At 39.9% G+C, this 27,759-nt stretch overlaps 1 protein-coding gene across 1 annotated transcript; it reads left to right on the forward strand.

The window, feature by feature from the left end:
- The first annotated feature begins 309 nt into the window (after nucleotides 1–309).
- Nucleotides 310–27,759, forward strand: LRTM3 (leucine rich repeat transmembrane protein 3). The gene is made up of 8 exons (XM_024754027.1): nucleotides 310–537; nucleotides 660–693; nucleotides 791–824; nucleotides 7,767–12,102; nucleotides 12,682–13,862; nucleotides 16,326–19,762; nucleotides 19,931–27,059; nucleotides 27,117–27,759. The coding sequence occupies exons 1-8, from the start codon at nucleotides 310–312 to the stop codon at nucleotides 27,757–27,759; spliced, it is 17,022 nt and encodes a 5,673-aa protein (XP_024609795.1).

The following is a 27,759-nucleotide window of genomic DNA, read 5'->3' on the forward strand; positions in this document are numbered from 1 at the left end:
TGTCGAAGAGGAACACGGCTGACAGACCCCTCTAACAAAAAGAAATATAAAATGAGGTGTTCTATTTTACTAAAAAATCAAGTTGATGTGAGCTCAGTTAAATACCCACTATGACACGTACCTCACTTTTCTTAGACCCAGAGCAATCACTGCTGCACTTGACAAGGCACTGGGCGGCACTGGACCTTTTTTTTCTGGCAGAGCATTGCATGTGGTTATGAGATGGGCATACCACCTTTTTGTGTTTTGGGGCATCCAGAATCGAGGACTTTGGAATGAAGACATCAGTCTATTTCACATAACATAAAAATGTCAAAGCAATTTTATTTCTTAAAAAAAGTGGGTGGGTTGGAAAATAATGCATTTTTGACATTATGGGACCTTCTAGAGTCCTGGACTTCTCAAGATAATTGGATGGCAATCTTATTTATAATATTTCTGGGAATTATCTTTGAGATCATACTCATAAAGATTTGTACAGCCTTTCAGAAGAAGCTTGCACTTCCTTCAGAAAAGGATAATACAGATGCCCACAAGGTAAGAACAAATGCTTGATTTCCTTTTCCCCGATTTTTCAAAGTAACACATAAGAATAACATAAAATTGTGGAAGTTTGATATTTGGATTACTCTAATATTTTATTGTCTCCCTTGAAACAGAAAGAAGACAGTTGCCTTAAAAGCATGAAATTTGGTAAGTATCCTACAATTTAATATTTTAATATAAAACTTGTTCAGCCTGAGCTGCTCCTTTTGGTGCTCTGACATTTTTTATTCCCATTTATCTCTAGGTAACTGGTCAATTCATTCATCTTCAGAAGAAAGGTAAGTGATGTATTTTGAAATTAGATGAAACAGGTTGGTTTTGTTCTACTCAAAATTACATCTGAATTACAGAAAAGGGTTTTCCCATTTGTATAGAGGATGACAGCTGTTCAACATCATAATTCTGTCGAACTCTGATTTTTTAAATGGTTGCTCTGTTCCAAGCTGTGTTAAATGGCTTTTTATGTACTATTGAAATTATCCTTTTAGGTAGGTAGACTCATTACCATTTTTACAGATGAGGAAAATAAAGCTTAGAGAGGTTAAGTGGCTTGCTTCCTTACCCCATCCTCTCTCTCCAGTACACATGAAGAAGTAATAATCACCAGTTCTGAAAATTCAGTTGAAAAATATTCATTTAGCTCCTACTGTGAACCGAGCAGATCCTGAGCTAAGTGCTGCAAGAGTGACATGAAATGAGTTTATATCATCAGCATCCTAAGGATGCCTGAGTGCTAGAGATTAAATACAGACATCACTACTCTTGTTGCTATCAGTATCTTAATTGGTTTCATCAAAGTCCGTTCAGCAATCATTAGATATCCCTATACAATGGACATTGGGTTTTATACTGGGATACAATTAATAAGATGGTATCTGTTCTCCGGAAGCTTATACTCTTGTGGAGGAGACATAGATCTAGATACGATTGCTTGCAGTTCAGTAACACAGTGATAGGAGTACTATGAGAACATCTAGGAGGTACCTAAGCCAGCATAGGGGTGTTGGGCTGGCTTCATGAAGAAGGTTATACTGGAGCTGAATTTTAAAGGATAAGTGAAAATTAGTCAGAAAAAGACAGTGGGTTAGGAGGATAAGAAAGGCAATGATAAGCCATGAGCAGAGGCAAGGAAATAAGGAACAGGGTATGTGCAATAAGTTATGATGATTTCAGAGTTGCTAGAATGCTAAGGATGAGGCAGAGGGTAGTGGGAGATGAAGGTGAAAAAATATGCAGGAGTCAGATCATGGGGGACTTTCTATACCCTGTTAAGAAGCTTGGAGTTTATTCCTGATAGTGAGTAGCCCCTGAAGGCGGTTAAGCGTAGGAGTGACACAGTTTTGTGTTATAGCTAGATCACTCGTAGCTACCTGTGTGGAGTATGCATCTGAAAATTACTTTAATTTCTTTCAGTTGTCAGGTGTAAAGGGGCTTTATTCATGTAACCTGGTTGCTCTATTTTTATATTGAGTACCAGCAACTTTAGTTATAAAGTGGGTGTCCTGAGAAGCAGTAACAGTATCTGGAAGTACGGGGAGCTGGAATCCCAGTCGGGGTTGGCTGGGAACAGGAATGCCAGAGCAAACCAGGACACCTCAGAAGTGCATCCACCATAAACGACCATCCAGAAGTCAACTGGACAGACCAGGAGTTGGTGTTTGAGGCGTACAGCGCTTAGGTGTGCACTGAGATTGAAGATTCTCATGGAACTAAAAGCCAGAGGATTGACAGACAAGAGAGGAAGCCACAAGAGGAAGTGGGGGGAAAAGGACTTTTAGCACCAGGATCAAGATAATCTGAGAGTTTCCCCATCCCTCCGTGCCATTATTCCATTCCTTCTTAGGCGCAATTCAATACTTTTAATAGGCTTTAGGGAAAAGTAATTGAGAAGAAGAGATTGGGGGGATGGTGTTGAGGGAAAAGGGTTAGGAAAGAGATATGGCTTCCATGGTGGCAGTACTACATTGTAGTGAAAAAACACATTTTGAATTACGAAGGTCTAGGTGTATGTCATAGTTCTGCCTCTAAATGATGGCATGGCCTTGAGCAAATGACTTAAACTCACTCCTTTTCCTTACTTTCAAAATAGCAGTTAGAAGAATTACCTCTTAGGAATGTCATGAAGATTCGTTAAAATGATATGTGTAACAAAGCAAAAATATTTTACCTTGGCACCAGAATTCCTTTTTGGGGTAGAATTATATTTGGGAGAGCCTCTTAAATTATTTTGAGGTAAAAGGGCTTAAATATTGGTAGAACCTCAAGCATAAAGATGATTAAAGTTGCACTGCATCAGAGACTGAGTGGGTTTTGTCTTGCTTATGAGATGAGAGAGAAGAGAAAGGGGAGGGGTGGGCAGAGAGCAGGGAGGAGCGGGGGAAGCATGTGGGGCTCAGGACCGAATGGCACAAAGGACGTCAAAGGATGAGCCTACCACTCAGTATCCGGAGTCAGGGAGAGCCGTGCTGGCCAGGCAGAGTCTCGGTGAGCCATGCAAACTGCTGATCTTATATCCATTGAGTCTTGGGAAATGGTTTGTTTCAGGGTTGACCTCAGCCTTAGATGTGTGTTCCTGGGAAAGTCTGCTATCAGTTGCCTGAGTTTCAAAGATTAAAGCTGTCACTGGTTGGTTTCAGAAGTGTATTTCCTGAAGCGAGTTACCATTGATAGACAAAATTGTTCAAAAGCAGATTTGGTGTTTGTTACTATGACTAGGATTATTCTATGACTCTACGCCATTGATTGATTTAACTGATTTACAACCACTTCTAGTACTTACTTGTTGCCATGGCTATAGAGCTGTCAGTCTTTTCCTAGGAGTATGGGGAGTTCTTTTTAAATTTTCAAAGGCCAGTTGAGATTCCCTGGTGGGGAGAGGCCAAAGGACATTTAAAAAATACACAGACATACCTAACGGTTAAGTGGGAGTTGCTTGTATTGCTGTAGTTAACTCCCTTCTATATCTGCCTCTAGCTTTTCGTTAAAGTTAGCCACATGTATGGGTGGTTTGTGTATGTGTATTTTTCCCCCTTCATTGAACCTGAAGAATGGGTTGGGTTGTATGTCTGGATCAGCTTGCTGTGGACAAGCGTTAGCCATCAGAAAGCTAGAGGTGAAAATGGGCACTCAGCAAATATTACTGAGGGCCTACAATGTGCTGCAGGCCCTTGAGATACAGTGGTGAACAAAACAGACATTGCTTCCCACCTTATGTTTTAGACAGAGGGGAGTCTGATAGTAAATGACAACATGATAAATAAATTATATGGGAGGTAGTGATAATTATATGTGATATGGTAAAACAAAAGATAGTGTAGGGTAAGAAGAATCAGGGTGCCAGAAGTAGGAGAAGACAGGTAGGTGCAACATATGTGGTGGGATTTGACTAAAGCCTTGGAGGGATGGGGAGTTAACCAAACAGAAATGGTAGAAGAGTATTAGAGAGGTTAGAGAATAGGTGACCGGATCACGGTTGGACCCTGCAGGCCATCTTAAAGACAGTGGCTTTTACTCTGAGTGACAACAGAGGATCATTGTAGGGTTTTATGCGGGAGAATGATATGTTCTGTCTTATATTTTTAAAGGATTATTCTGCCTGCAGTGTTGAGAGTAGACTATACTGGGTCAAGGGTCTAAGCAGACAGCAGGTTTTTGCAAGTAATCCAAGTGGAGATAAAGGTAACTTAAACCAGGGTGGTAGCAGTGGAGGTGGTAAGAAGTGGTTAGGATATACTTCAAAAAGTAGAATCAGTGGAGTGTGTGGATGTGAGAGAAAGGAGTCAAAGATGACTCCAAGAGTTTTACCTGAGCAAGCAGGAAAGGTGCAGTTGTCATCAACTGAGATGATGAAAGCTGTGGGTGGAGCAGGGTTTTTGTTTGTTTGTTTTTGTGGTATGTGGGCCTCTCACCATTGTGGCCTCTCCCGTTGCAGAGCACAGGCTCCAGACATGCAGGCTCAACGGCCATGGCTCACGGGCCTAGCCGCTCTGCGGCATATGGGATCTTCCCGGACCGGGGCACGAACCCGTGTCCCCTGAATCGGCAGGCGGACTCTCAACCACTGCACCACCAGGGAAGCCCTGGAGCAGGTTTTGATGGGGAGATGAGGAATTTTGTTTTGCAACTGTTGAGTCTTAGATTGATTGGGCATCCAATAGAGATAGTAAGTAGTCTGGGAGAGATGTCTGGTAGAGACAGTGAGTTTGGGGGTTCTTGGCACATAGGCCGTATTAAAAGCCACAGAGAGGGTGAGATTACAAAGGGACTGTGAGAAGATAAGAGGAGCAGGGGCTGAGCCCTGGGGCGCTTCAAAGAGGGCAGGAGGAAGAGGAGGAACCAGCAAAGAAGACTGACAAAGAGCTACCAGTGGGTTAGAAGGATACCCAGGAAAATATGTGGTCTGGACGCTCTCCAGAGCAGGAAAGACAAATAGTTATATAAGGTATACAAGTTAGGTATCAGACCAATATCCCTTATGAATATAGATGTAGAACCCTCAACAAAATACTAGCAAACCAAGTCTAGCAGCATATTAAAAGGATTATATACTCTGACCAAGTGGGATTATCCTCAAGAATGTAAGGTTGGTTCAACATACATCTAGCATTGTTTTATTATGTTTAAAATCATAATATTAAATTGTTGAAATATTGGTCTTGCATTTCAGCTTTTTTCTATATTTTCCCTGAAACGTGCAAAAAACTAACTCTGTATTATGTCTCAGATTTTCACTGTTCACTTTCCTAAGTGAATAATATGCCTGACCTGAGGAAATTTTATCCTAACTATGTCTGGACACTGCTGTAACTTGTTAGGGTCACCTGGATTCCCTAGAATGCTTATGCATCCTGCCTGTATCAGTTAGAATATTTTAATTCTCAAGTAACAGAAAACCATGATTCAAACTGGCATACCAAGAAGAGAATTTATAATAATCATATAATAGGAAATCCTGAGGTAGGATTTGCTTCAAAATTGGTTGATTCAGTGCCTCAACAACTTCATTAAGGTCCTGTAACTCTCCCTCTGCCTTTCCTCATGTTGGTTTTACCTTAAGGTGAACAGAAAGATGGCCACAAGAGTTTCAAAATCAGACCAGCATTGTCCAGAGGAAATAAGAGGCCATTTTTTTCTCTGTCTTTCCTGGGAACAAGGCAACTTTTCCCAGAAGTTGTTAAAAATCTTTGTCTTATGCTGGGATTAGTTCATGCCCATTCCTAATCTAATTACCATGTTAGATTTAGCCTAATCATTTGGGGTAGAATTAATGTTGAAGAGTCCACATCCATGATCATTACTGCAACTCCCAATTTGGCTCTAGTAGTAAGGACAAACGGTGTTACCAAAGGTGACATGATACTAAAGATAATGGGTAGGTGTATTAGTCAGGGTTCTCCAGAGAAATAGAACCAATGGAAGACAGATTAGTAGATAGATAGATAGATAAATATAAAAGGAGATTTATAGGAATTGGGTCACATGGTTATGGAGGCTGAGAAGTCCCATGATGTGCCCTCTGAAAGCTGGAGAACCAAGAAAGCAAGTGATATAATTCAGTCCAAGGCAGAAGCCCTGCGGGGAGGGGGTGTGCAGCACTGGGTAAGTCTCAGAGTCCAAAGGCCCAAGAACCAGGGGCTCTGATGTCTGAGGGCAGGATGGGTGAAGATGGATGTCCCGTCTCAAGAAGAGAGAGGGAGAGTTTGCTCTTCCTCTGTCTTTTTGTTCTATTCAGACCCTTAATGGATTGGATGATGCCCACCCAGTTGGTAAGGGCATATCTTCTTTACTCAGTCTACTGATTCAAATGCTCATCTCCTCCGGAAACATCCTCACAGACACTCAGAAAGAGTGTTTTACTGGCTTTCTGGGTATCCCTCAGCCCAGTCAAGTTGACACATAAAATTAATAACAAAGATGTGTATACAGCCTGTATATTAGATGTTAATAAATTCTCTTAACAGTTGAGAGAAGTTGAAGAAGTATTTAACATATTTTAAATATTCACCTAATAATTTTGTGTTCTCTATGAAAAAAGGCAATCAGTAGTTTAGCCTAAACTACTCCAAATTCTAATTAGCAGAATCCAAATCAATGAGATTTTCCTGTATAAAAAAGCATTTAGAGGGCTTCCCTGGTGGCACAGTGGTTGAGAGTCCGCCTGCCGATGCAGGGGACACGGGTTCGTGCCCCAGTCTGGGAAGATACCACATGCTGCGGAGCAGCTGGGCCTGTGAGACAAAAAAAAGCATTTAGAAAAAATGATTTTTGTGATGGGGTATATTTTGATGATTTCATATATTATCTTCATTGTTTATGATGAAGCATTATTTAAAAATAGGGTCATTCTTCCAGTAAAGTACAAGATAATCTATGTTCCCTGAACAAACAGCTACCAGAATTTCTGACTTAGCTTATATGAGTTTCAGTTGATGACTTTAGGCTGCCTTACCATTAAACAAAACTTAAGGTGCATCAGAATCACCTGGAAAGCTTGTTAAAACTCAGATTTCTGGGCCCCATCCCCAGGTGTCTGATTCAGTAGGTCTAGGGTGGGGCCTGAGATTTTGCATTTCTGATCATTTCCCAAGTGACCCTGATGCTGCTGGTCTGAGCATTGTTAGACCAAGCCTAATCATTTGAGGTAGAAAGGATATTGGAGAGTCCACATCCATGATCATTATTTCAACCCAAAAGTATGTTGAGAAGCACTACCTAAAATGTAGGCTTTTCTCTTGATCAAAAACAAACAGCTGTTAAAATAATCTGGACTTATTTATAGAAAGCTATAGTTTATGGTATTGGACATTCTTCTGTGGTACCTCTTAAAGTTCCATAAGGATATTTTTACTCTTGTCAAAACTTTCATACAGAGAACAGAAACAAACTGATATTCCTTTTAAAAGGATATAATCTTAACCTGCAACTTTGACTGTCAAAATAGACAGTCAAAAGTAGACTTTTGGACAGGTTTTTGAGGAAAAATCCCTCATTCTCCTAGATATGAAAATAATTTACTTCACTTTGTCAGTGGATTGATTTATTAAATGAATGACACTAGGTAATGAATAATTTTGTAATGTGGACAATGACTTTCCAATTTATCTCTATATTGAGCTATGTTTTTATATACTCTATTGGGTTTCCTTAAATCTAAAAGAGAGTTCCTGTAGGAAATAGGTCCTCAGTGACAACTGATTTACACACTCTTTTCTTATATTCAGAGTAGATGACTTCTCAGAAAGAACAATTACTTCATCACTTACATCTGAAGGAAATGAAGGTAACTCTGGAGACAGAGTTTCACTGCCAGATGAACCAACATGGGCAAGTACCAGTGAAAGTAAATATCGCATACGTCACTTTAGTGAAATTCATGAGCCATCTTCAGATGGTACTAGCTCGTCTTTGTCACTGTTTCATTCAGAAGTACAGGAAATTCTTCCAAGGTGCAGAGGGTGTCCTGAAAACGAGCATGAAACAATACAGTTTTCATCTAAGAAATTATCTTCCATAATGAAAGCCAACGAAAATAAAAATTTGATGTTTTCTTCTGACGTTAACTTTTCAAGAATTTCTAGAATCATTATAGAAAGTGAAGATCTAGATGTGGCACCACGCCCTCCTGCCCATTTATTTCTTTCTAGAGACCAAGTCAGACTTCTGGAAGAAAATGTGAGAAATAAAATTCCTTTAACATCCAAAGCTACTTTAGAGAGTAAAACTACCTATCTGTACTCAAGGTCTCAAGAGCCCTTGATTCAGAATCAACATTCTGTTAGAATGGACATTTCTGCCGAAGCACAAGATTCTTTTCGGGGACAAAGTTCTCTTCCGAATCCAGATTTTTCTGAAGCCCGGTTTACTAGTCAAGCCCAACAACTTGTTAACAACCAGGAATCAATCAATAGCCAGCCTGATATCAAGGCCGGATACGTTGCTCTACCTCAAGACTTGATGAGGAAACCACTTACCAGCAGCACACAAGACTCCTTCCAGACCCAACACAGGGACAGGAGCCAACATCTGGTCCAAGTCCCACATTCTGTTGAGACTCAAGATTCAATCAAGGACCTAGAGTCTGATACAAAACACTCAGAAGAGGCCCGATATTCTGTTTGGTTTGAAGATTCAAACAAGATTCAATATTCAATCCCAGGGCAAAATAATGTTTTTAATAATGCCAGACATCTAGTTTTAACTCTAAGCCCAAATTCAGTTGCTAAAGTGATGCCACAACTAAAGAGTGTAAAGACAAAGGGCCAGAAACAAATTGCTAGCTCAAAATTAAACCAGTATCCTGCATATGGCTCAGTGCCTCTTTCGCCTACCTTGACCAGGCAGAAAAACAGAAGAAAAACATTACACAGTAAAAGTAAATTTAGTCTCAAAGTTCCACCTCAAAAGTCAAAGAAAACACCAACTTCACCGGTATTTCAAATCACAGTATGTCACACTTCAGAATGTAGCAAGTTAAGACACAGGTATAAAACTAAGAAGAAAGAGTTACATCAAAGAAAAGGTATATCAGGTATAGCGTTGTGTCATACTTATGCTTTCAAGCTTGTTCCTCCTTATATTAGGAAGTATTCCAGGAAAAGACTAGTGAAATTTATGCCAGGTTTAACAGGATGTAGACATTTTCTGCTGAAGCAAAATAAGTCACTGTATGCAGAGAAAGTCAACTATGCGGGGCCTGTTGAGAAAAGAGGAACCTCAGGGAGTCCTAAAAATGAAAAGCATCATGGCAGAGACAATAAAGAACTAAAAAACATTTCACCAAAAATTCCACCTCAGCTAGAAGAGTCTTTCATGGTCAATACTTATAAACAAAAAGCACCTTGTTCTTCATTAATAGAAACAAACTGGAAGAATAAAGAGTCTCTTAAAGACCCAATTTTACAAGCAAAGGAAATCGATATTGCAGAGTTTTGTGCCCCAAATAGTGAAAAAACATCTGACCTGCATATTGCAAAGCATGAGACACCTTTAGAAGAAGCTGTATCAGCACCTTTGCAGAAATTTGATTCCTCTCCCAAAATGGAGTCAGACAGGAGAAAGAAAACATGGGAGGACCTAAAAAGTACAGAGAATTCACATCTTCTACTTACAAATGGAGAGAAGTTACCAACTAGTACATCAGAAATGCAAAGGTGCTTTCCAAAGGGAAATACCCACGAAAAAGAAGATTTTCCTGAAATTGTTCTGGAGTCTTCAGATGTCAACTTGCTCGTTTCACTAGGAACCAAAAAGCATAAAAGCAGTGAACAATCAGCAGGTGTAGAAATTCAAGAGAGTCCAGAAGGTGTAATTGAGAAGGAAAAGAAACCATTAATAGTTAATGTTACAGAAGATGGTGACCTAAGTGAAAGTGAGGAACTTGAATGCAACACTAGAAGCAGCATAAAAAATAGGCAAGATGAAAGAATATCTGATGCATTTCACGATGCCACTCACACTGCCCTTTCTGAACCACCTCATATGGAAACGCAGAGTGGATTAAAAACCAAGAGAGATACATCAAGAATAGGGCTTAGTCATTCAGCGGTAAAGCAAGACGAATTACCAGATGACAAGAAAACATGGAGTGCAGAATACATTGAGAAGAGATGTATATTTAAAAAACCACAAGAACATGACAGAGAGGAAGAACAACAGGCTCTACAAGAAGCAGATCCACAGCTAACACCAGGTTTCAGGTTCAGTCTACAACTAAAGCAGAAGCCCAAGTACGTCAAATTTGAAACAGGACATAGCTGTTCAGAAAGTAGAACAACTCAAAATGAAGAGCTAGAGGTACAACCACACACTCTTTCTACAGAAACAATTGTGGGGACTGGTCCATGCCCCACAATGGATCCATTTCAAGTTGAGAAGGTGAAGCAAAGCACAGACAGACCTACAGGCAGGGAAACTGCAGATCCAGTGCATCCTCTTACAGTGTCAGAGAGCTTGCCAGTTTTAACTGAAACAACAGAACATGGTGTCGCATTGTGTGGAAGCCCCGGAAAGCCCCTGGATGATCAAATTGCAGAAGAAAAGGAAGACTTAAAAAGAGTTTTACCTGAAGTTGCCCTGGGGTCTTTCCATAGGCGTATGCTTCCTTTATCAAGTGTGAAAAGGCGGAGAATCAGAAAAAAATTACCAGAAACCAAAAATGTACTCTGTTTCAACCATGTAATTATGAAAGTAAAGACACCACCAATACATCATAGAAGAAGATTGAGAGGTGATTTCAAAATCCTGATTAAACAAATACTGCAAGATAAAACTGTGGCAGATATGCTTCTGAATGTTATTGACCCTCACGTGTCTATTTTGCCTCATATTAGAACACACAGCAGATTAAATGCAGAGAATCACAGTCATACCAAGCTAAAACAACAGGTATCAGAAGTTGAAAGAGAAGAAAAGTGTTCAGATACCATTACTAAAGGAAGTGACTCTGGAGACACACCAGAAGCAGCTAAATTGCAAGATGAAGTGAGTGGGGACAAAGAAGCTTCACCAGAAGCAGTGCTGGAGGATTGCTGGAACCTCAGATTGGACGCATATCCAGAGAAAGAGCTTAAAATGAAGAAAGAAATGCAACAACCAATCACATTTGCAGAAATCATGATGGAGTCTGTTTACTCAGCCATAACAGATCCATTTCATGCTGAGAATATGAAGAAAAGCCTGACCACACAAACAGATTTAAGATGCACTGCGCATTCTGAGATGCCTCCTCCAGCATCAGAAAAATCACTCATTGGAGACCCTTTAACAACAAGAGAAAGTGATGTCCCAGATTATGGAAGTGATACAAGGGAAATGGTTTATTCTTTTGCAGAAACAAAGGCAGAGTTACCCAAAGATTTACCAGCAATTTTCCCAGAGACTTTTATTTGCCACATGCCTGTTTTATCTCATTCTAAAGTGAAGAAAAATAGAGTAAGAATCTCACACTTAGAAAGTAGAGTGAAGTCCAAGTCTGTACACATGAAGGCATTGAAGCCATCAATTTCACAAATACGTAATATCACAGGTCATAGAGAGAAACTGGAATCTGACTTTAAGGCCAAGTTTGAAAAGATCAACGAAGCTAATGGGCTGGTTTATGAATTTCTAAACACCCTTTACTCTCCTGTGTACAGCAGGTTACAAGAAGAGACAAACAGCTTCTGCCATGCTCAGGTAAAGCTCCAGGGACTAGCAGGTGAGGGGAGACCACAGTATGTTGATTTCTTTGATAAGAGTAGTGCATTCTATGACAGAGAAGAAAAAGTACAAGATGGAGAGGAAGAGGAGCAAAAAACATTGCTAGTAACTGCTCCGCAGCATACCCAGTACCTCTGGATCAATAGGTATCAAGGGAAAGAGACCCACCTTGCCAAACCAGACCCAGCACTGGACCGTTTAACACAGGAACAAGATATACAGCACCGAACATGCTTTACACAAACTGCTTTGCAGACTGGCCTCCAGATGGGTCCTCGAGAAGCTAAGGAACTCCAGAAGATCAACAAACCAGAAGATGACATAACAGCCCCTACAGGTCTGGAGATTCCAGCTCCTGAGGCAGGGAACTCATCACTTGATAAACTTTTGAACACTACAACAGAGTGTGGCCTACCATCTGGTGGAAACCTTAAAAGGGAACTAGATTCTTATTTTGTGGGGAAAAATTCAGAGTTACCAGAAAATTTGCAAGTGACCTTCCCACAGTTTTCTGATTCGGTTGACCCCTTTGTTTCTAAATCTAAAAGGAAGCAAAACATATTAAAATTAGCAAGGAAGCAAAAAACAGTGAGTTGTAGGTATAGAACTATGAGAGAACAAAAGCGATCAATTTTGCATATGCTTAATGGCAGGCAGAGCAAGGCACTGCAATGCAATTTAAAAACAAAGATGAAGAATCCACAACAAAATAAAAATATAGCAGATGAATTTTTGGATATCATTCACTTCAAGGTGCCTACTTTGCCCAACATCAAAATGAGTATTGGATTAAATGTGGAGACAGATATGCAAACGGTAACAAGACTTAGTCATATGCAGCTAGTGCAAGGGAAATCGCCAAATGGAAGAAAAATATGTTGCCCAGATTCTATCAATATGAGTAGTTTATCTAACAGTGTGAAAGATGGGGCAGAGAAGGCAAGGGAACAAGATTTACCAGCTCCAGAGACTTGCCAAGGCCTCATATTCAATATATATCAGAAGAAGGATCATGACCTTGTCAAATCAGATGAGGAACTGAAACAACCAGGAAGTATAAATATTCAGGTACAACCACAAACACATTTTGCACAGATTATTTTAAGCTCTGCTTCATGCCCTACATTGGATCAGTTTCAACTTAGAAAGCTAGAGAGCTATGCTAGGTTTTCACCTCCAATGTCAGGAGAAGCAAAGATTGATGAACAAATATTTTCTGAAAGAGAATGTGGTGTTCCATCTGATGCAAACCATCAAAAGGAACAAGCTGATGGTATTGAAAAGAAAGAGACAGTGACTTTAGATTTCTGCCTGTCTTCTTTATCTATATCCAAAAGCAAGAGAAATTTCAAACAGTATTCAGACATGAAAACCTTAATGAAGCCCAAATGTGGAATTTTAAAAGCAAAGAAACCATCAATTTCAAACATGCTCAATATCAAGGCTGGTGCTAGCCCAAATCATAGAAAAGAATTGGGATATAACTTAACAACCAAAATGAAAGAGGTGGGTCAAGGTGAAAAAATGGCAGACGCCAGGTACTCCCTCACATCTATTATACCTGCTGTTAATAGGTATAGCAAGAGAGAAAGGGAAAAAAACATGTTAGGGGAAAAAAGACTCAGTTATAAACAAGTAAAGCGAGAGATATCACCACATGAAGGTAATATTACTCCAGGTGACACCAAAGAAATCAGTCTTCAAGATGAAGAGGAAGAAGAAGGTGAACAGGAGATGTTGTTAAAGATAATTCCACAGCATGGCCAGCATTTCGTCTTCTGTTCAGGCCAGAGGAAGGAGCTTGACCTTCACAAATGGGGAAACAAAGGACATGGGAAAATTCTGTTTGTTACAGAACAAGACGTCCCACGACAAACACACCTTCCAGATCCAACCCAGGCAGAGGAGCCAAAGAGAAGCCAGCAGACACTAAATGGCACGGTGTGGTCAGCAAGTTCAACCCTTCCCTTTCTAAAGTCAAAGGAATCACTAATTGGTCGAGTTTTAATTGATACAATGAAATGTGATGTCCCAAGTAATGGGAGATGTACGGGGGACCTGTACGATCATGGTAAAGAGGAAAAGGCAGAGTTTAAAGAATATGTACAAGCAACTGTCCTGGGGTCTTTGGATGCCTCCCCACCTGATCTATTTGAATCTAAGAGGCAGAGAAAGACACTTACATGTAGAGCCTTAAAAAGTAAAATGAGTCCCAAATGTGTTATTATGAAGACAAGGAAGGCACCAATTTCACAGATATTTAATATCCCTGGGAATGGTTATTTAAAAGCCCTACATCCAAAAACCCTGAAATCACAGATTGTTGACTTTTTAATTCAGATAAAATACTCTGGGGTACTGGAAGATCTTACTGCAGAGAGAAAGGAAAGAGTAGCCCAAGAATTACCAGCAGCAATTCCGCAGGTTTTGGATTTATCCACACTTGCTTTACTTGTGTCAAAAAGAAACAACTCAAAACTTACACATAAGAGAAATAAAATGAGTCCCAAATGTGTAACTTTGAAAGCAAAGAAGACACTGATTTCAAAGACATTTAGCATCACAAAATGTGGTGCACCAAGCCATGGTAGGCAGTTTGAATGCAACTACAAAACCATGAGGAAACAAGGTCAGTCTGTGGCAGCTGTCATCCTGAATGCCTTTTCCTCTCCTGTGGAGGTTTCACTGGACATGAAAGTGCATGACAGAAGCAAAGTAGAGACGGACATGCCGTGGAAGATGAGGTTCAGTCATGAGCTGCAACACCAAGGGCAGTGGCCAGATGGAGAAAGAGCCTCGTGTTCCTATTCCAGGGGCGAGAAGGGCAGGGCCTCAGATGTCAGGAAGGAAGTCAAAGACCTCAGTGGAGAAGCAGCGCCATGGAATTCCCAGCACCTCACTTTCCATGCTCCTAACATGAAGGAACCTCGCTTTGTGAAATCAGATCTAAAATGTAAGTATTCGGCAAGGGAAAAAATCCCAGAATCGCTTACCATAGCTCAGGAGCTGCAGCAACACACACTTTTCACACAAAGTGTATTGCATGTTGTGTCTTGCTCTATTTTGAATTCACTTCCATTTGAGAAGCTACCAAAAAGAACAAAAACACAGAGTCCAAAGATTTTATCTCCAATGACAGGGAAATCACTTAGTGAATCTTTAACTGTTAAAGCACCGACTGATATCCTATCTGAAAGAGGCCCTACAAAGGAACTTGCTGGTTCTATTCCAGAGGAAAAAATAGGGTTACCAAAGGATTTACGAGTGAGAACCCTGCAGTCTTTTGGTATCTACATGCCAGCGTCACCTAAAATTAAAGGGTTGAGAAATGCAGCACTAATCCCTAAGTCTAGAACTGGGAAAGCCCAGATGGCATCGATTTTAAAGACAACTAATATCACTAGGTCTGGTGCCCCCAGCCATGGAAAGGAACAGGTCTACACCTTGGATGACACGGCCAAAGAAATACCTCAAAGTATGTCAAATATATTTATGAATACCTTTTTTTCACCTACACCTGTTTCACCTGCCATCAAAACACACAAAAAACTGAAAGCAAAGAAAGGCCCATTAAGAAAAAAAGTCAATATTATACAGTTAAAACAAGAGGAAGGGAAAAGAGTGTGTAAATATACCTCTAATAAATGGAGCACCTCAAGCAGCACATCAGAATCAAGATGGCAAAATGAAAAAGAAAAAATGGGCAAGGAAGTTTTATTCAAAGCAGGTCTACAATTCCTGAATAGGACCGGAAGTAGAAAAGATCAAAATATGCTTATTACAGAGCAAGAAGCATGGCAACAAGCACTAGTTTTGGAAAATATGTTGGAGTCTATTTGTTCTCCTCTGATAATTCCATTTCAAACTGAAGAGCTGAAAAAGAATATCCTACCACAAACAGACATACTGCATAGAATAAGTGAAAAGAGTTCACGTCTAAAAAGAGGGAAAGCAATGTTTGATGGTCTTTTAATTGATGAGGCAGTGTATAGGACTACATCTGATCAGAGCTCCACAAAGAAGCTGGATGTTCCCAGTGCAGCTTCCCAACAACTTGAAGAAGAAGAGGAAGACATAAAAACTCAAAAAATAACAAAATACACAGTTGATCAAAATATCCCACCTCCCAAGTCAGGGATCTCAGTGCTTGGAGATCCATATAATGAAAGCTCTAGAAGGAAAGTGGGTGGTCGTATTGCCAAGAAACATAAAGAGTTGCCAAGAGATTTACTAACAATATCCATGATGTCTGTTTTACCTGACTCTAAAAGGCAGAAAAAGGCATTACAATTTCCAGGAAGGAAAGATCTTATGGGTCCCAAATGTATAACAATGAAGGCAAAGAAGCCTCTTTTTTCACAGGTGCTTAATATCACTGAGGATGGTCATCCGTACTGTAGAAAGGAACAGGAAGGCCATTTAAAGTCTATGATAAAGGACATGCAACCAAATAGAAGTATAGGTGATGCGTTTTTATCTCCCACACCTGTTTCAACTGATAACAAAATAGATTTTGAAATTGATAGCACACCAAAAACAGGGACGGATCGACCAAGAGTGAAAATACACAACCATACCTATCCAGAGCTAGAGAAATCACCAAGTGATGGGGAAGCATGGGAGGCCAATTTGACTGATACACAAAGCAGATCCAGCAACACAGGTAAAATGAATGTGCCACATAAAAAGGAAGAGGAAAATATCCCAGAAATGTTAGCAGAAGCAGTTCTGCACTATAGTCAACACTTCCATTTCAGTTCCCATCATATGAAAAATCTTGGCCCTTGCAAACCAAAATCTAAACTGAATCGTTCAGAAGGCAGGAGGACTTGGAATTTGTCTTGTGCCATGCAAAATATGAGGCAAGAAGAACACGTTAGAGAAACTATTTTAGAGGCTGTTTCTAGAAACGTGATGAATTTTATTCGAGTACAAACATTGAAGAAAAGTCTTCGTACTCAAGAGGGAATACAATATATGGTAGGTCTAAAGACCCCATTTCCAAAAGCTAGAAAGTCAGAGACTGGTTCCATACAATGTGATGGTCTCTGGGATGGAAATCCGAGGAGGATATGGGATCGTCCTATTTCTAAGAAAAAGACATGGAATCAAAGTGACTTAGTAAGAACTGTCATAAAGCCTTTAGATTTCTCCAGCCTTGATTCGTCTGAACCCAGAAGCCAGAGTTACACATTAGAGGTTGCAGACAAGAAAAATACAGTGAGTCCCAAGCAGGTAATTCTGGAGGCAGAGAAACCATCAATTTTACAGGTGCTTAATAGCACAAGGTGTCTTACAGGAATCCATAGAAAAAAACTCCACAAAGTTAAGTACAAGGTAAGAGAGAGGCAATGGAATGAAAGTGTGAGAGAGACATTACTCCTCACCACTGAGGGAGCTAAGATTCCAACGCCCAAGTTAGTGATTGATCAACTCTCATTCGATACAGCAGCGAGGGACACTCTGTATAATGACAGAACACGTCACAAAAATCTGGGTGGTCTTATCACAGAGAAAAGGGCAGAGTCGGAGGAAAACTTAGCCACAGCTCTCTTGGGCCCTTTAGATTTGTTCACGCCTGTTTTATCTGACTCTGAAAGCCAGATAAACACACTACAAGAGAAAATCATACTGAATCCCAGATGTTTAGCTCTGAAGAAAAAGGAGCCACTCATTTCACAGATACTTAAAGTCAATAGGCAGTTTGCCACAAAGCAGAGGAAAAAACTTAGATCCAATTTAAAAACCAAAATGAAAGAGATTTGGCAAGGTAAAAATGTGGCTGTTATATTTACAAATGCCATTTACTTCACATTGGATACCTCTGACATTAAAAGGCAAAGCAGATTCAAAACAGAGATAGACAGAGTATCAAGGTTTAGTCCTGTACAACCAACACACATGGAGTTGCCAGTTGAAAGCCGAGTGATTTTACAATCAGTTAATGCCACAGGTCATGCTGCTTTAAGCATTAATAAGGAACAGGAACTGGAACAGGAGGTGGGCATAGAGAGAGAGAAAACTGTGTTAAATGCAGACCTAAAATCTACAGATGCTTCTACGTCTATTCCACCGCACATAAAAATGGAGCAGTCACCTAGTACCTGGGGTAACTATGAAGAATCTTCTGAAAAGAGAAATGCCCTGAACAAAGCAAAAGTTACAGAGGAAGAAGAGTATGAACAACAGGTTTTGTTTGGAGCACCTCCACAAAATACCCAGCCATTTGAGTTTCTACAAACGAGACAGCAAGAACCATGTGTCTCAGGAACCATCCAGAATTCTGCTTATGCTTACAATCCTAAATATCCTAAAATCATAAAACATAAAGGTAATGCAAAAGCAGCAGATGTGACAAACACTACGCATACTGAACAGGTAAAATCGAAGGCAAAGAAACCACTTGTTTCCCTGATGTATAACACAACAGGGTATGGAACCCAGAGCAACAAAAAGGAAACAAAGTGTAACATCAAGAAACAGAAGCCGGGGTTCCAGCAAGGTAACGCTGAGGTAGAGTTCATTCTGAAAACTATCTGTGACTCTGGGTCTATTCCACCTCAACTTCAAGCGCTGATGGAAGCAGAAAGGGAAAAAGGCAAGGCACAAAGGCTGATACACATTCCTCCAGAGCCAAAGCTGGAGAAAGCACTAAACAGAAGACAAATAGCATTTTCACAGTCCATTGCTAAGAGTGCTAAATCAAGAAATATTAAAACACTGAAACAGTATATTAGAGAGCAAGAAGAAAAGTACCAAATTGCTTCACCAGACGTTCTCCCACAATGTAAATACCGATTCATGATGAGCCAGCCACTGAAGAAAGAGCCTGACGATGTCAAATTCACAGTAGATTTGAAAAGAGAAGTATATCCTGATCGACATTCACAAAAGAGGGAAACCAACTGCACTACGTTTGACATCTCAAGAATTAGATTACACACAAAACACAAATTCCTTATCACACCAGGAGTAAAGGAGGGATATGGAGACATGACCCAACATCCATTTCCAACTCCACAGTGGAGAGAAGTATCCAAGAAAATGGACATTTCCTTAAGTTCAAAAGGAAAGAATATGTTTCTTCCAGAGTTGGATGCTTCTCAACAGAAGACTTGCAAGGAGCAGAAACTGCTGAAACAAGGAAGTATTTCAAGGACACACCTGGAGCATACTTTGTATCCCATTATGGAAACTCGTCATTTGGAAAATACAGTAAAGGTCTCTGAGGAAGGTACATATATTGACAGACAAAATATTTCACATCTATTGGGCAGAGAAGGATTAAGAGAAACTGATACCTTACAAGGTTCAAAAGGACAGACGTTTCTTTGTACAAATGTAGAGGCCCAGCGATATATGTCTGCAGTGCAGAAAGGAGAAGTGAAACCAGATCACGCTCCTGAACAGATTCTGGATTCGTTATCTTGCCCCAGTGAGGAGCCTCTTCATGTAAAAGGGGCAAGAAATGCAACAGGGAAAGAAAATGTTAACATCCCTATCGTTTCAAATGTAAATTCATGGAGAAAAGAGAAACCAAAGTTAATGGCTATTCTGTCAAAATCAAATGGACAGAAAATAAAGTTTTCCAAAAAACGGAGGGCAAAGCAACAAAATAGTTCTAACCAGAAAGAAGAAAATCTTCTGGAATCAGTTTCCTCTTGCATAGTGCATCAACTCCATATTGGAAAGCAAAAGAAAAAAGTCTCAGCCAAAGGAATCAGTCCAACAGTTTTGAGCCCAGTGGTAGAGAAAGCATCAAACAAAGCAGATATTCCAGTGGATCAACCTCCATGCTCAGAAGGAATTAATTTGCATATTGGAGAAAGAAAAGAACATCAACAAGAAAATATATACAAGGCTCTTGCAATATCTGTTTCTCATTCTTTGATGAATATACTTCAGATTAAATTGCTAAGGGTAACGAAAGCATTAAAGGAAGTCAATAGTCCAATGTACCACACTTCAAATACAGAAGGAATTGGCTTGCCTATTGCAGGAAGAGAAGAGCAACCAGAACGTATACAACATATTTGTCCAAATCTTGCTTCTGACTCTTGGAGAGATATATTTCAAAGTAAGATGCTGTGTGAAAAGAAGGCATCAGAAGAAGTAGTTAGCACAGTGGATTACACTCCAAGTGCAGAAGGAATTGGTTCGCTTATTACAGGAAAGGGAGACCAGCAAGAGAAATGTACTTATGAGGCTCTTCAAAAGTCTGCATCTCACCCCCAAGCAGGTCTACGTCAGACTGATACCCCAGTGCAAGAAGTAAAACTAGGTGGCACAAATAGGATGAACTGTGAACATTCACCTCCACAGGCTAAGGAAGCATTAAAAGGAATGGGTGTTATTGTTGGATATATTCAAAAAAGTGAAGAAAGACAAAACTTACCCAGTATAGAACAAAGCCAGCAGCACTCGCTGACTCCCTCTGAGAATCTTGTGGAGCATACGTCTTACCTTCAAAATGATCCCTGGCTGCTGCCACATTTAACACCTCTGACAAAGGAAGTAGGTAGTGTGTCAAGCAGGATAAAAGGATTAGATTTGATTTCTAAAGATCAACTAAATACCGGATGTGAGTATGGCCTGGAATGGACTGTACCCTCAATTCCTCCGAGGCAAACAACAAAACAAAATACAAGGCTGCCTTTAGAATCATTCACTAAAACTGTAAAATGTCAGAATGTCTCATTGCCGAAAGGAGAGAAATCACTGGATGGGGCGCAGGTAATTGATTCAATATCAAATGTTAGCTCCCCCAAGCTAAGAGTTAGAAAGAATGTGCAATTACATAAAGCGTATCAAAAAAAGGTGCAAAAAGAGGTATGTTTACCTGGATTATTTTCACATTCTCTTTCTATCCATATGCCTCTTTTGCCTGAAAATAAAAGACAGAAGAATGACTTAAAGCAAGGAGTTAAGAAAGGCATAGTACACCCCCAAAGAACTTTGGAGAAATTGGTATTTTCAAATATATTTAATACCACTGATGGTGGTAGCCCAGGCAATAGAACAGAACTGCAGTGGAGCATAAAAGAGAAAATGGTAAATATAAAACATAGAAAGGTCAAACCCGATTTGATTTTGACAAGTATATATGACTTCATCCCTTCTTTACCTTACCTCAAATTGAATAAAAAGACAATTGATGAGATTATCTCAAATAATGTAAAAAGAATAAAACAACCTGTATCACAGAAAAAGGAGAAGGAAAGAAGAAAAGTCAATATGAAAGGAATAATGGATCCCAACGTTATCTTGAAAGCAAAGAAATCATCACTGTCACGTATATGCAATGAAAAGGAATTGCCAGGGCTGTCGAACATTATAAAACAAGAGAGCAATGTGCAGATAGGTAAAGGTAAATCAGGTGTGAAACTGACAAACCTGTTTACTTCCTTACCATCTCTATCACATCCTAATTTGAATTCAAGAACAAAAGGAGGAAGAGATAAATCAGGAACACCATGGAACTGCCTTCCACCACTAAACCTCCAGGCATCATCAAATATCAGGAAAACATCATTTGCAGAGTCAATTAATAGAGACAGTTTAAGCAACATGATAGAATCAAAACAACGTTTGCCCCAGAAAATGAAGGAAGATGAAGACAATATAGTATACATGAAAGATATAAGGGGCTGCAAATGTGCCCCTTTTAAAAGAAAGAAAAAACTTTTTACACATACACTGCATGGAAACGAACCACAGTGGAACAATAAAGAACAAGAGAAAATGATGCAGGAAGATAAGAGTGATCTAGTTGTAGTTCAGAATAATCCCTGTGTTTCCATTCTGTCTTCACCTCACCTGGAATGGGGTCCTGCAGTGAAAGAAGAGGCATACATGCGAGGAGTGTCAGGGTCCTGCCTTCCACCATTTACCCTCCAGGGGTTGTCAGATGCAGTGATGATATGTGGGGAGCCAACTGATGATATTTTAAGCAGCATAGAAAGATCAAAATGTATGTCACAGGAGAATGAAGATAAAGTGGAAATGGCTTTGGAAGAGATAAGGCATCCCAAAAGAATAGCTTTGGAGGTGAACCAGTCTCCAATTGCACGGGAATTACAGTTGAACATCAAAGAACAAAAGAAAAAGATACAAAGAATTCAGGGTGAACCAAGTGTGATTTTGACATGTACTTCCATACCTGCTACTTCTTTTAAATTGGATACAAGAAAAAAAGAGGAAGACTACAGAGCTGAAGTAACAAGGTACTCTCTTCCAGAACCATCACAGCAGAAATCATCAGATGTAGTGAAAAAAGAAAATAAAGAGTTCATCAAGGGTGATATCACAAGTGATGTACAAGCAGCAAACGAATATATGCCCCAGAAAGGAGAGGATAGAGGAAAAGTAGTAAATATGAAATATATAATGTACTCCAAAGAGACAACTTCCAAGGCAAAGGTATTAGCACTTCCACATGTACCCAATACCCCTGGCAGGTGTAGCCCCCAAATTAGAGAAGTACAGACAAACAGAAGAGAAGACTTGGGACATGTACAGGAAAGAAGAAGTGAACTACATGATGTTCTGACAGAACCTTGTCTACTTCAATTTACATTAAGCAGAGTTACAGAAGGCAAGAAAGAGAAGCAAAGAGTAATAAAACCCGGTATTCCATTCTCATGGCACAGGGAATCATCAAATGCAGAGAAATTAAAATACACGCTGTCACCTGTGAATGATATCTCAAGTGATTTGAAAAGAACAAAATACATGACACAGAAAGAGGAGGGTAAAGCAAATATTTTTGTGAGAAACCTGATGCATCCCAAGTGCTTAGCTTTGAAGGCAAAGAAATCACCCCTTTTCCATATACTCAAAGCAAAGAAACTGCAAGTGAACATCAAAGAGCAAGTGAAAAGGGGGCAGGAAGGTAGAAGGGACACAGTCGTGCTTCTGAGCAAAATTTGTCCTTTTGTCACTTCTTCAGTTCATCTTAAATTTGACACAACAACAGAAGAAGAAGGTGGTCCAGGAATCATAAGGAATTATGTGCCACCCCCTGAGCTCCAAGATTCATTGCCTTCAGTGCAGATAGCACCTCCAAAGTCAACTGATAGCCACAGAAAGAAAGGAAAACAACATCCACCACCGAAAGAAAAGGACAGAGTACAAACAGCAGCCATGAGCGGCTCAGTGCACGCCAGTGGCACAGATTTCAAGGCAAAGACATCATCCCCTCATCACGTGTTCAGTGTTGCTGGGCACGGTGCTCTGAGTAGGAGAAAGGAGCCATGGCCGAGCATTGAGGAGAGAGTAGAACAGGGGCAGGGAAGAACAGAAGACCTTGATGTGGCTCCAACAAAAACTCCTCCTTCCTCGCCTTCTCCATCTCACCATAGATTGGATGCAGGAACCAAAGGAGACGAAGACTTGCCTGCAGTTGCAGGATTCTCTCTTTCACCATTTCAGCTCCCTGAGTCATCAGGTGCAGGGAAAATCAGATATGCAGATTCCAGTCAAGGTATTAGCTCATGTGATGGAATAATAAAAACTAATGGACATATGCCATATAGAGAGACAAAGGTCAGAGTAAAAACAAAAGACAAGAAAGATAGACTATACCCCAAAATAATAACTTTGGAAGCCCATACATCCCCACTTACACATCTACTCAGTAGAAGCAGACTACCTTTGAATGTCAAAGGGCAAGGGAAGGAAGTGCAGGACAGCAAAGGTGAGCCAGAAATGGTTCTGAGGGAAACTCGTGCCTCCTTACTTTCTCCATCTTACCTGAAATGGGACACTAGCAGGAATGAAAAGGAACACACAGAAAGAATAATACAATCCTGTTTTTCACCACTGAAGATTTATGATCCATTCAATCCAAGCAAAAAAGCAGATGCTAAGTCATTTGACGGTTATTTGTTAAAAGACAAAGATAGACTCAAAACAGTTATTGAAGACAAAGTGCTCCCAAGTGAAAAAGCAGATACTAGGTCATGTGATGGTTATATGTTAAAAGAGGAAGTTAGACTCAAAACACTTTCACATACACGTGAATTACCACTTTCACATATACGTGATACCAAAGAATTGAAGTGGAAAATTAAAGAGCAAAAGAGAAAGGTACAGAGAGAGGACAGTGAACTAGTCACAAAACTGAAAAACATTTATCCTCCTTTACTGGCTCTACCATATCTTAAATCTGATACAACAGAAGGAGAGGGGATAAGAATTACAAAATTGCCTCTCCCACAAGCACAGTCCAAGGAATCATCAGAATATGCTGAGACCAATGAGGGACAACTTTCAAAATATGTAAAAAAATTAAAAGAACACATGCTACACAAAGAAGAGAAGGAGAGAGAGAAATATGTGGATATGAACAGTAGAGTGGACCACAATAATACGGATTTGGAAGCAAAGAAATCACCTATTTTACTTACATACAATCTAAGTGACCTTCAGTGGAAAACTAAAGGGCAAGAAGGGAAGGTTCGGGAAGGTAAACAGGAGCTGGGTGATGCAACACTGACTGAGACTTGCACTTCTAAATCTTCTCTTCACCTTGACAAAAACACCAGCATCAGAGAAGAGGGCATGCCAATGTTATCAAGACCCTCTTTTCCCCCAGTAAACTTCCAGAAATCATCAGGTTCTGAGGAAGTGATACATGCAGAGCCAATGGCTAGTGATACTGTCATCAGTCCCCCAAAAGAAAAACAACATTTGCCCCAGAACAGGGAAGAGGATGGTGTAGAAAGAGGAAACCTCAAGTCCCCCAAACATCATGAAAAGGAGATGCAGGAAAGTAAAGATGGACCAGGTATGGTTCTGACCAAATCTACTTCATCACCATCTCTCCCTGCCCTCAAATTGGATAAAGTACAAGTCAATAATGAAATGCTAGCACTTAAAAGGTCTGTTTTGCTCAGAATATCAAATGCAGGGCAAATAGTACATACATATTCAATTAGTGGTGATACCACGAAAGATGTTCAAAACGAGGAACAACCTATGCCTGAGAAAGAAGAGAGGGAAAGAGAAAAAATGGTAGATAGGAGAGGTGTGACGCACACCAAAGATATAACGTTGAAGTCCAAGAAGTCACCTTCTTCATATATGCTCCACAGAACAGAATTACATCTGAACACTGGGGGGATAGAGCAAAAGAAACAGGAAAGTCAAGGTAAACCACCCAGTACGGTGGTAAGAAACATTTATGTTTCCAAACCTCCAACTAAGCTGGAATTGGATAAAGGTACACAAGTAGATGAAGGAAGGCTTGGAATTAAAAAACCCTCTCTACTTCCAAGAATGCTTTCAGCATTATCAGATGCAAAGAAGAGACCAGATACGAAGGGATTTGGTAGTGATGTAATAAAAAGAAAACAACATATGTCAGAGAAAGAAAAAAAGTATGATGTGAAAAAAGTAGATATGAGGCTCAGGACACATCACAAAGAGGCAACGATTTCACCAATACCACATGTCCTTAGTACAAAGGAATTTGTGTTGAATGTTATTAAAGGGCCAGGGGAAAAAGTGCACAAAGGTAAAGATGAACCATGTATGGTTCTGACAAGAACTTTTCTTTCCATCCCATCAGCACCTCTTTATCTAGAGTCAGGGAGCAAAATAGACAAAGACGCACCAGGAATCATGGGATCCTCTCGTCCACAGAAGAATCTCCAGGAGTCATCAGATACCCAGAAAACAGCAATTAGAGAGTCAGCTGCTGGTAAGAGTGAAATTGTTAAAAATGCAGAACACTCGGTGCCAGAAGAAGCCATGCAACAGTGGACCTCAAACTTCATGATCAGTGTACAGCAAAGGAAAGAGCCTCCACGAGTCAAATCTGAAGGATTTGATGATTGGAAGTCACCACCTTTGGCAGGGGGTCCAGATGCAACATACATGACAATACATCCCAAATTGCAGCCAAAACCTATTTTAGAAAATTTTACTTGCAAAGAAAAAATCAAGCCCACTAATCATTTAGAGTCAAAAGCACCTGAAATAAAACTGAATTTGATACCAGAGGTGGTAAAACAATCCTTCCAAAAGTTCAACCTTTATCAAAAACTGGCTATTTCAAAACATAACAGTTGGAAGCTCTATCCAAGACATAAAAAAATGTTCTTTTTGTCTCTGGGAGGGATTGATACCATAGAACTTAACCTAAAGCACAAATACCAAAAAGACTCACCTCCTGTCAGCTGCATGAAGTCACTGATTATTAATGTTTCAAGGGGCAATGAAAAGATCATTACAAAGTTAAAAAGTATAAATGAGCTAGATAGTGGAACATCTCCTTTGACTTCTGCTAGAGAGATGACATTGCCTCATATTCTCCAAAACTATTCAGTAGGAGAAAAAAACAAACTTCTCATACACTTTTCTATGAAAACACTGGAGATTCAAATGAAAGCCTTTCCCAGAATTGTAAGAGAATCTTACACAATGGCCAGGGCTCAGGATGGAAGGAAGCCTTTATCTAAATGTATTCATTCTGGTGTCAAAGTACCAAAACGAAAAAACAGAGTTTTGTCACTTTTTGAGGAAAAATCTCTTCATCAAGTAGATCTTGATTTACAATACAAATACCTTCGTTTTCTCCTGGGCTCTCCAGTCAAAAGTATGTTCCCTAAGCCAAATGCACTTCCCAAACATATTCTTAAATTACAGACAGTTGCAATACGTAAAAAAGTAGACAATAGTGGAGAAAGTGGTGGTCTTTCCAATGGTACAAGACCGTTAGAAGAACATATCTCTTTCAAAAAGCAAAGTTTCCATGAAAACTCATCATTAGTCAGAAATTTCTTGGAGCCCACTCAGGTGTGTGCCTCTGACCCTGATCAACACAACACAGTGCAGAAGGATACCATGGCTCTTTCAAAGTTAAAATCTCATGTGACTCCAGAAAAAGATAAACGATGTCATGTATGGTTTCAAGAAACAAATACATGTGAATCTGTTGATTTAAAGACTCAGGAAAAGACTCAGGATTTAGTTGATTCCCATTCAATTCAGAATTTTGAAGATTTTATTGATAGTCAGACAAATATTGAGAGTTCAGATAACTTGGAGGAATGCTCAGCTCTTGATGTACACGAGAGTGAAGAATGTATATTTTCAGATGCCAACCCTTATTTAAATTGGAAATCACAGAATATTCTGTTTGAATTACAGAAAGACACGCCTATGGAAAATCTCTACAAGAAGAAAAAAATCAAAACTGATTTGAAACCACTTTACAGTGAAGATTCAGGTTCCCATCATATTAGAGGCTGTCAAAAACATTCCTCATTTGTGACACCAACTTCTTACGAATCCCACAAAAGCAGGAAACATAGGTCATCCTCCGAAATGACACCACCTACTTATGAATCTCACAAAAGCAGGAAACATAGGTCATCTTCCAAAATGCGACCTCCTGACTTGTGGTGTCACAGTTCCTTAAATACTGTAGAGGTTTTGTCTGTATCATCTTCCATTCCGTTCAGCGAAGAGAAGCTTTCGCAGACTGCAAGGAGTGGAAAATGTTATTCTTTAGTCCCCTTAATGGAATCAGATATTGAATTACATCTTGCAAAAAGCCAAGGCAAACCTCACAGGCATTTGGAAAGCAAAGAACGAAAGAAGGCCAAATTGTATTTATCTAGAAAGAACAACACTCCTTGGGAATGTGATGACAGTTATACACAGCGTAAAGAGAAACGCACAAGAAAGGAGAAAGTACGGGATTATGAGTCAGAAAGGTCAGATTATTTCCCAGGCAAACATAAGTCAGCATCAAAACCTCCTCAAGAGGATATCAGCTTCCATTCTGAAAGAGAACAAAACCAGCCATTTTTTTATGCCTGTATACCATCAGACTCGCCGGAGATTATACCCCAAACCGTTCGCTGGACTATTCCCCGCAACATTTTAAGGAAGAAGAACTTCAGAAGTCCCCTGGTGGCCAAGATTTCAAGTTCTTGCAACATATGGAGTTCATCCAAAAAGCTGCTGGGGTCGCTGTTAGGGTCCTTCAGCCTCGTTCGTCAAAAATGA

Source organism: Neophocaena asiaeorientalis, unplaced genomic scaffold (genome assembly GCF_003031525.2).
Source record: "Neophocaena asiaeorientalis asiaeorientalis breed wild unplaced genomic scaffold, Neophocaena_asiaeorientalis_V1.1 scaffold684, whole genome shotgun sequence".
Taxonomy (NCBI): Eukaryota; Metazoa; Chordata; class Mammalia; order Artiodactyla; family Phocoenidae; genus Neophocaena; species Neophocaena asiaeorientalis.

Coding starts and splice junctions, on each gene's coding strand:
- LRTM3 (XM_024754027.1), top strand. CDS start 310: ATGTCAAAGCAATTTTATTTCTTAAAAAAAGTGGGTGGGTTGGAAAAT. Junction 825..7,766: donor CATTCATCTTCAGAAGAAAG/GTAAGTGATGTA, acceptor TCTTATATTCAG/AGTAGATGACTTCTCAGAAA. Junction 27,060..27,116: donor CACAAAAGCAGGAAACATAG/GTCATCCTCCGA, acceptor CAGGAAACATAG/GTCATCTTCCAAAATGCGAC.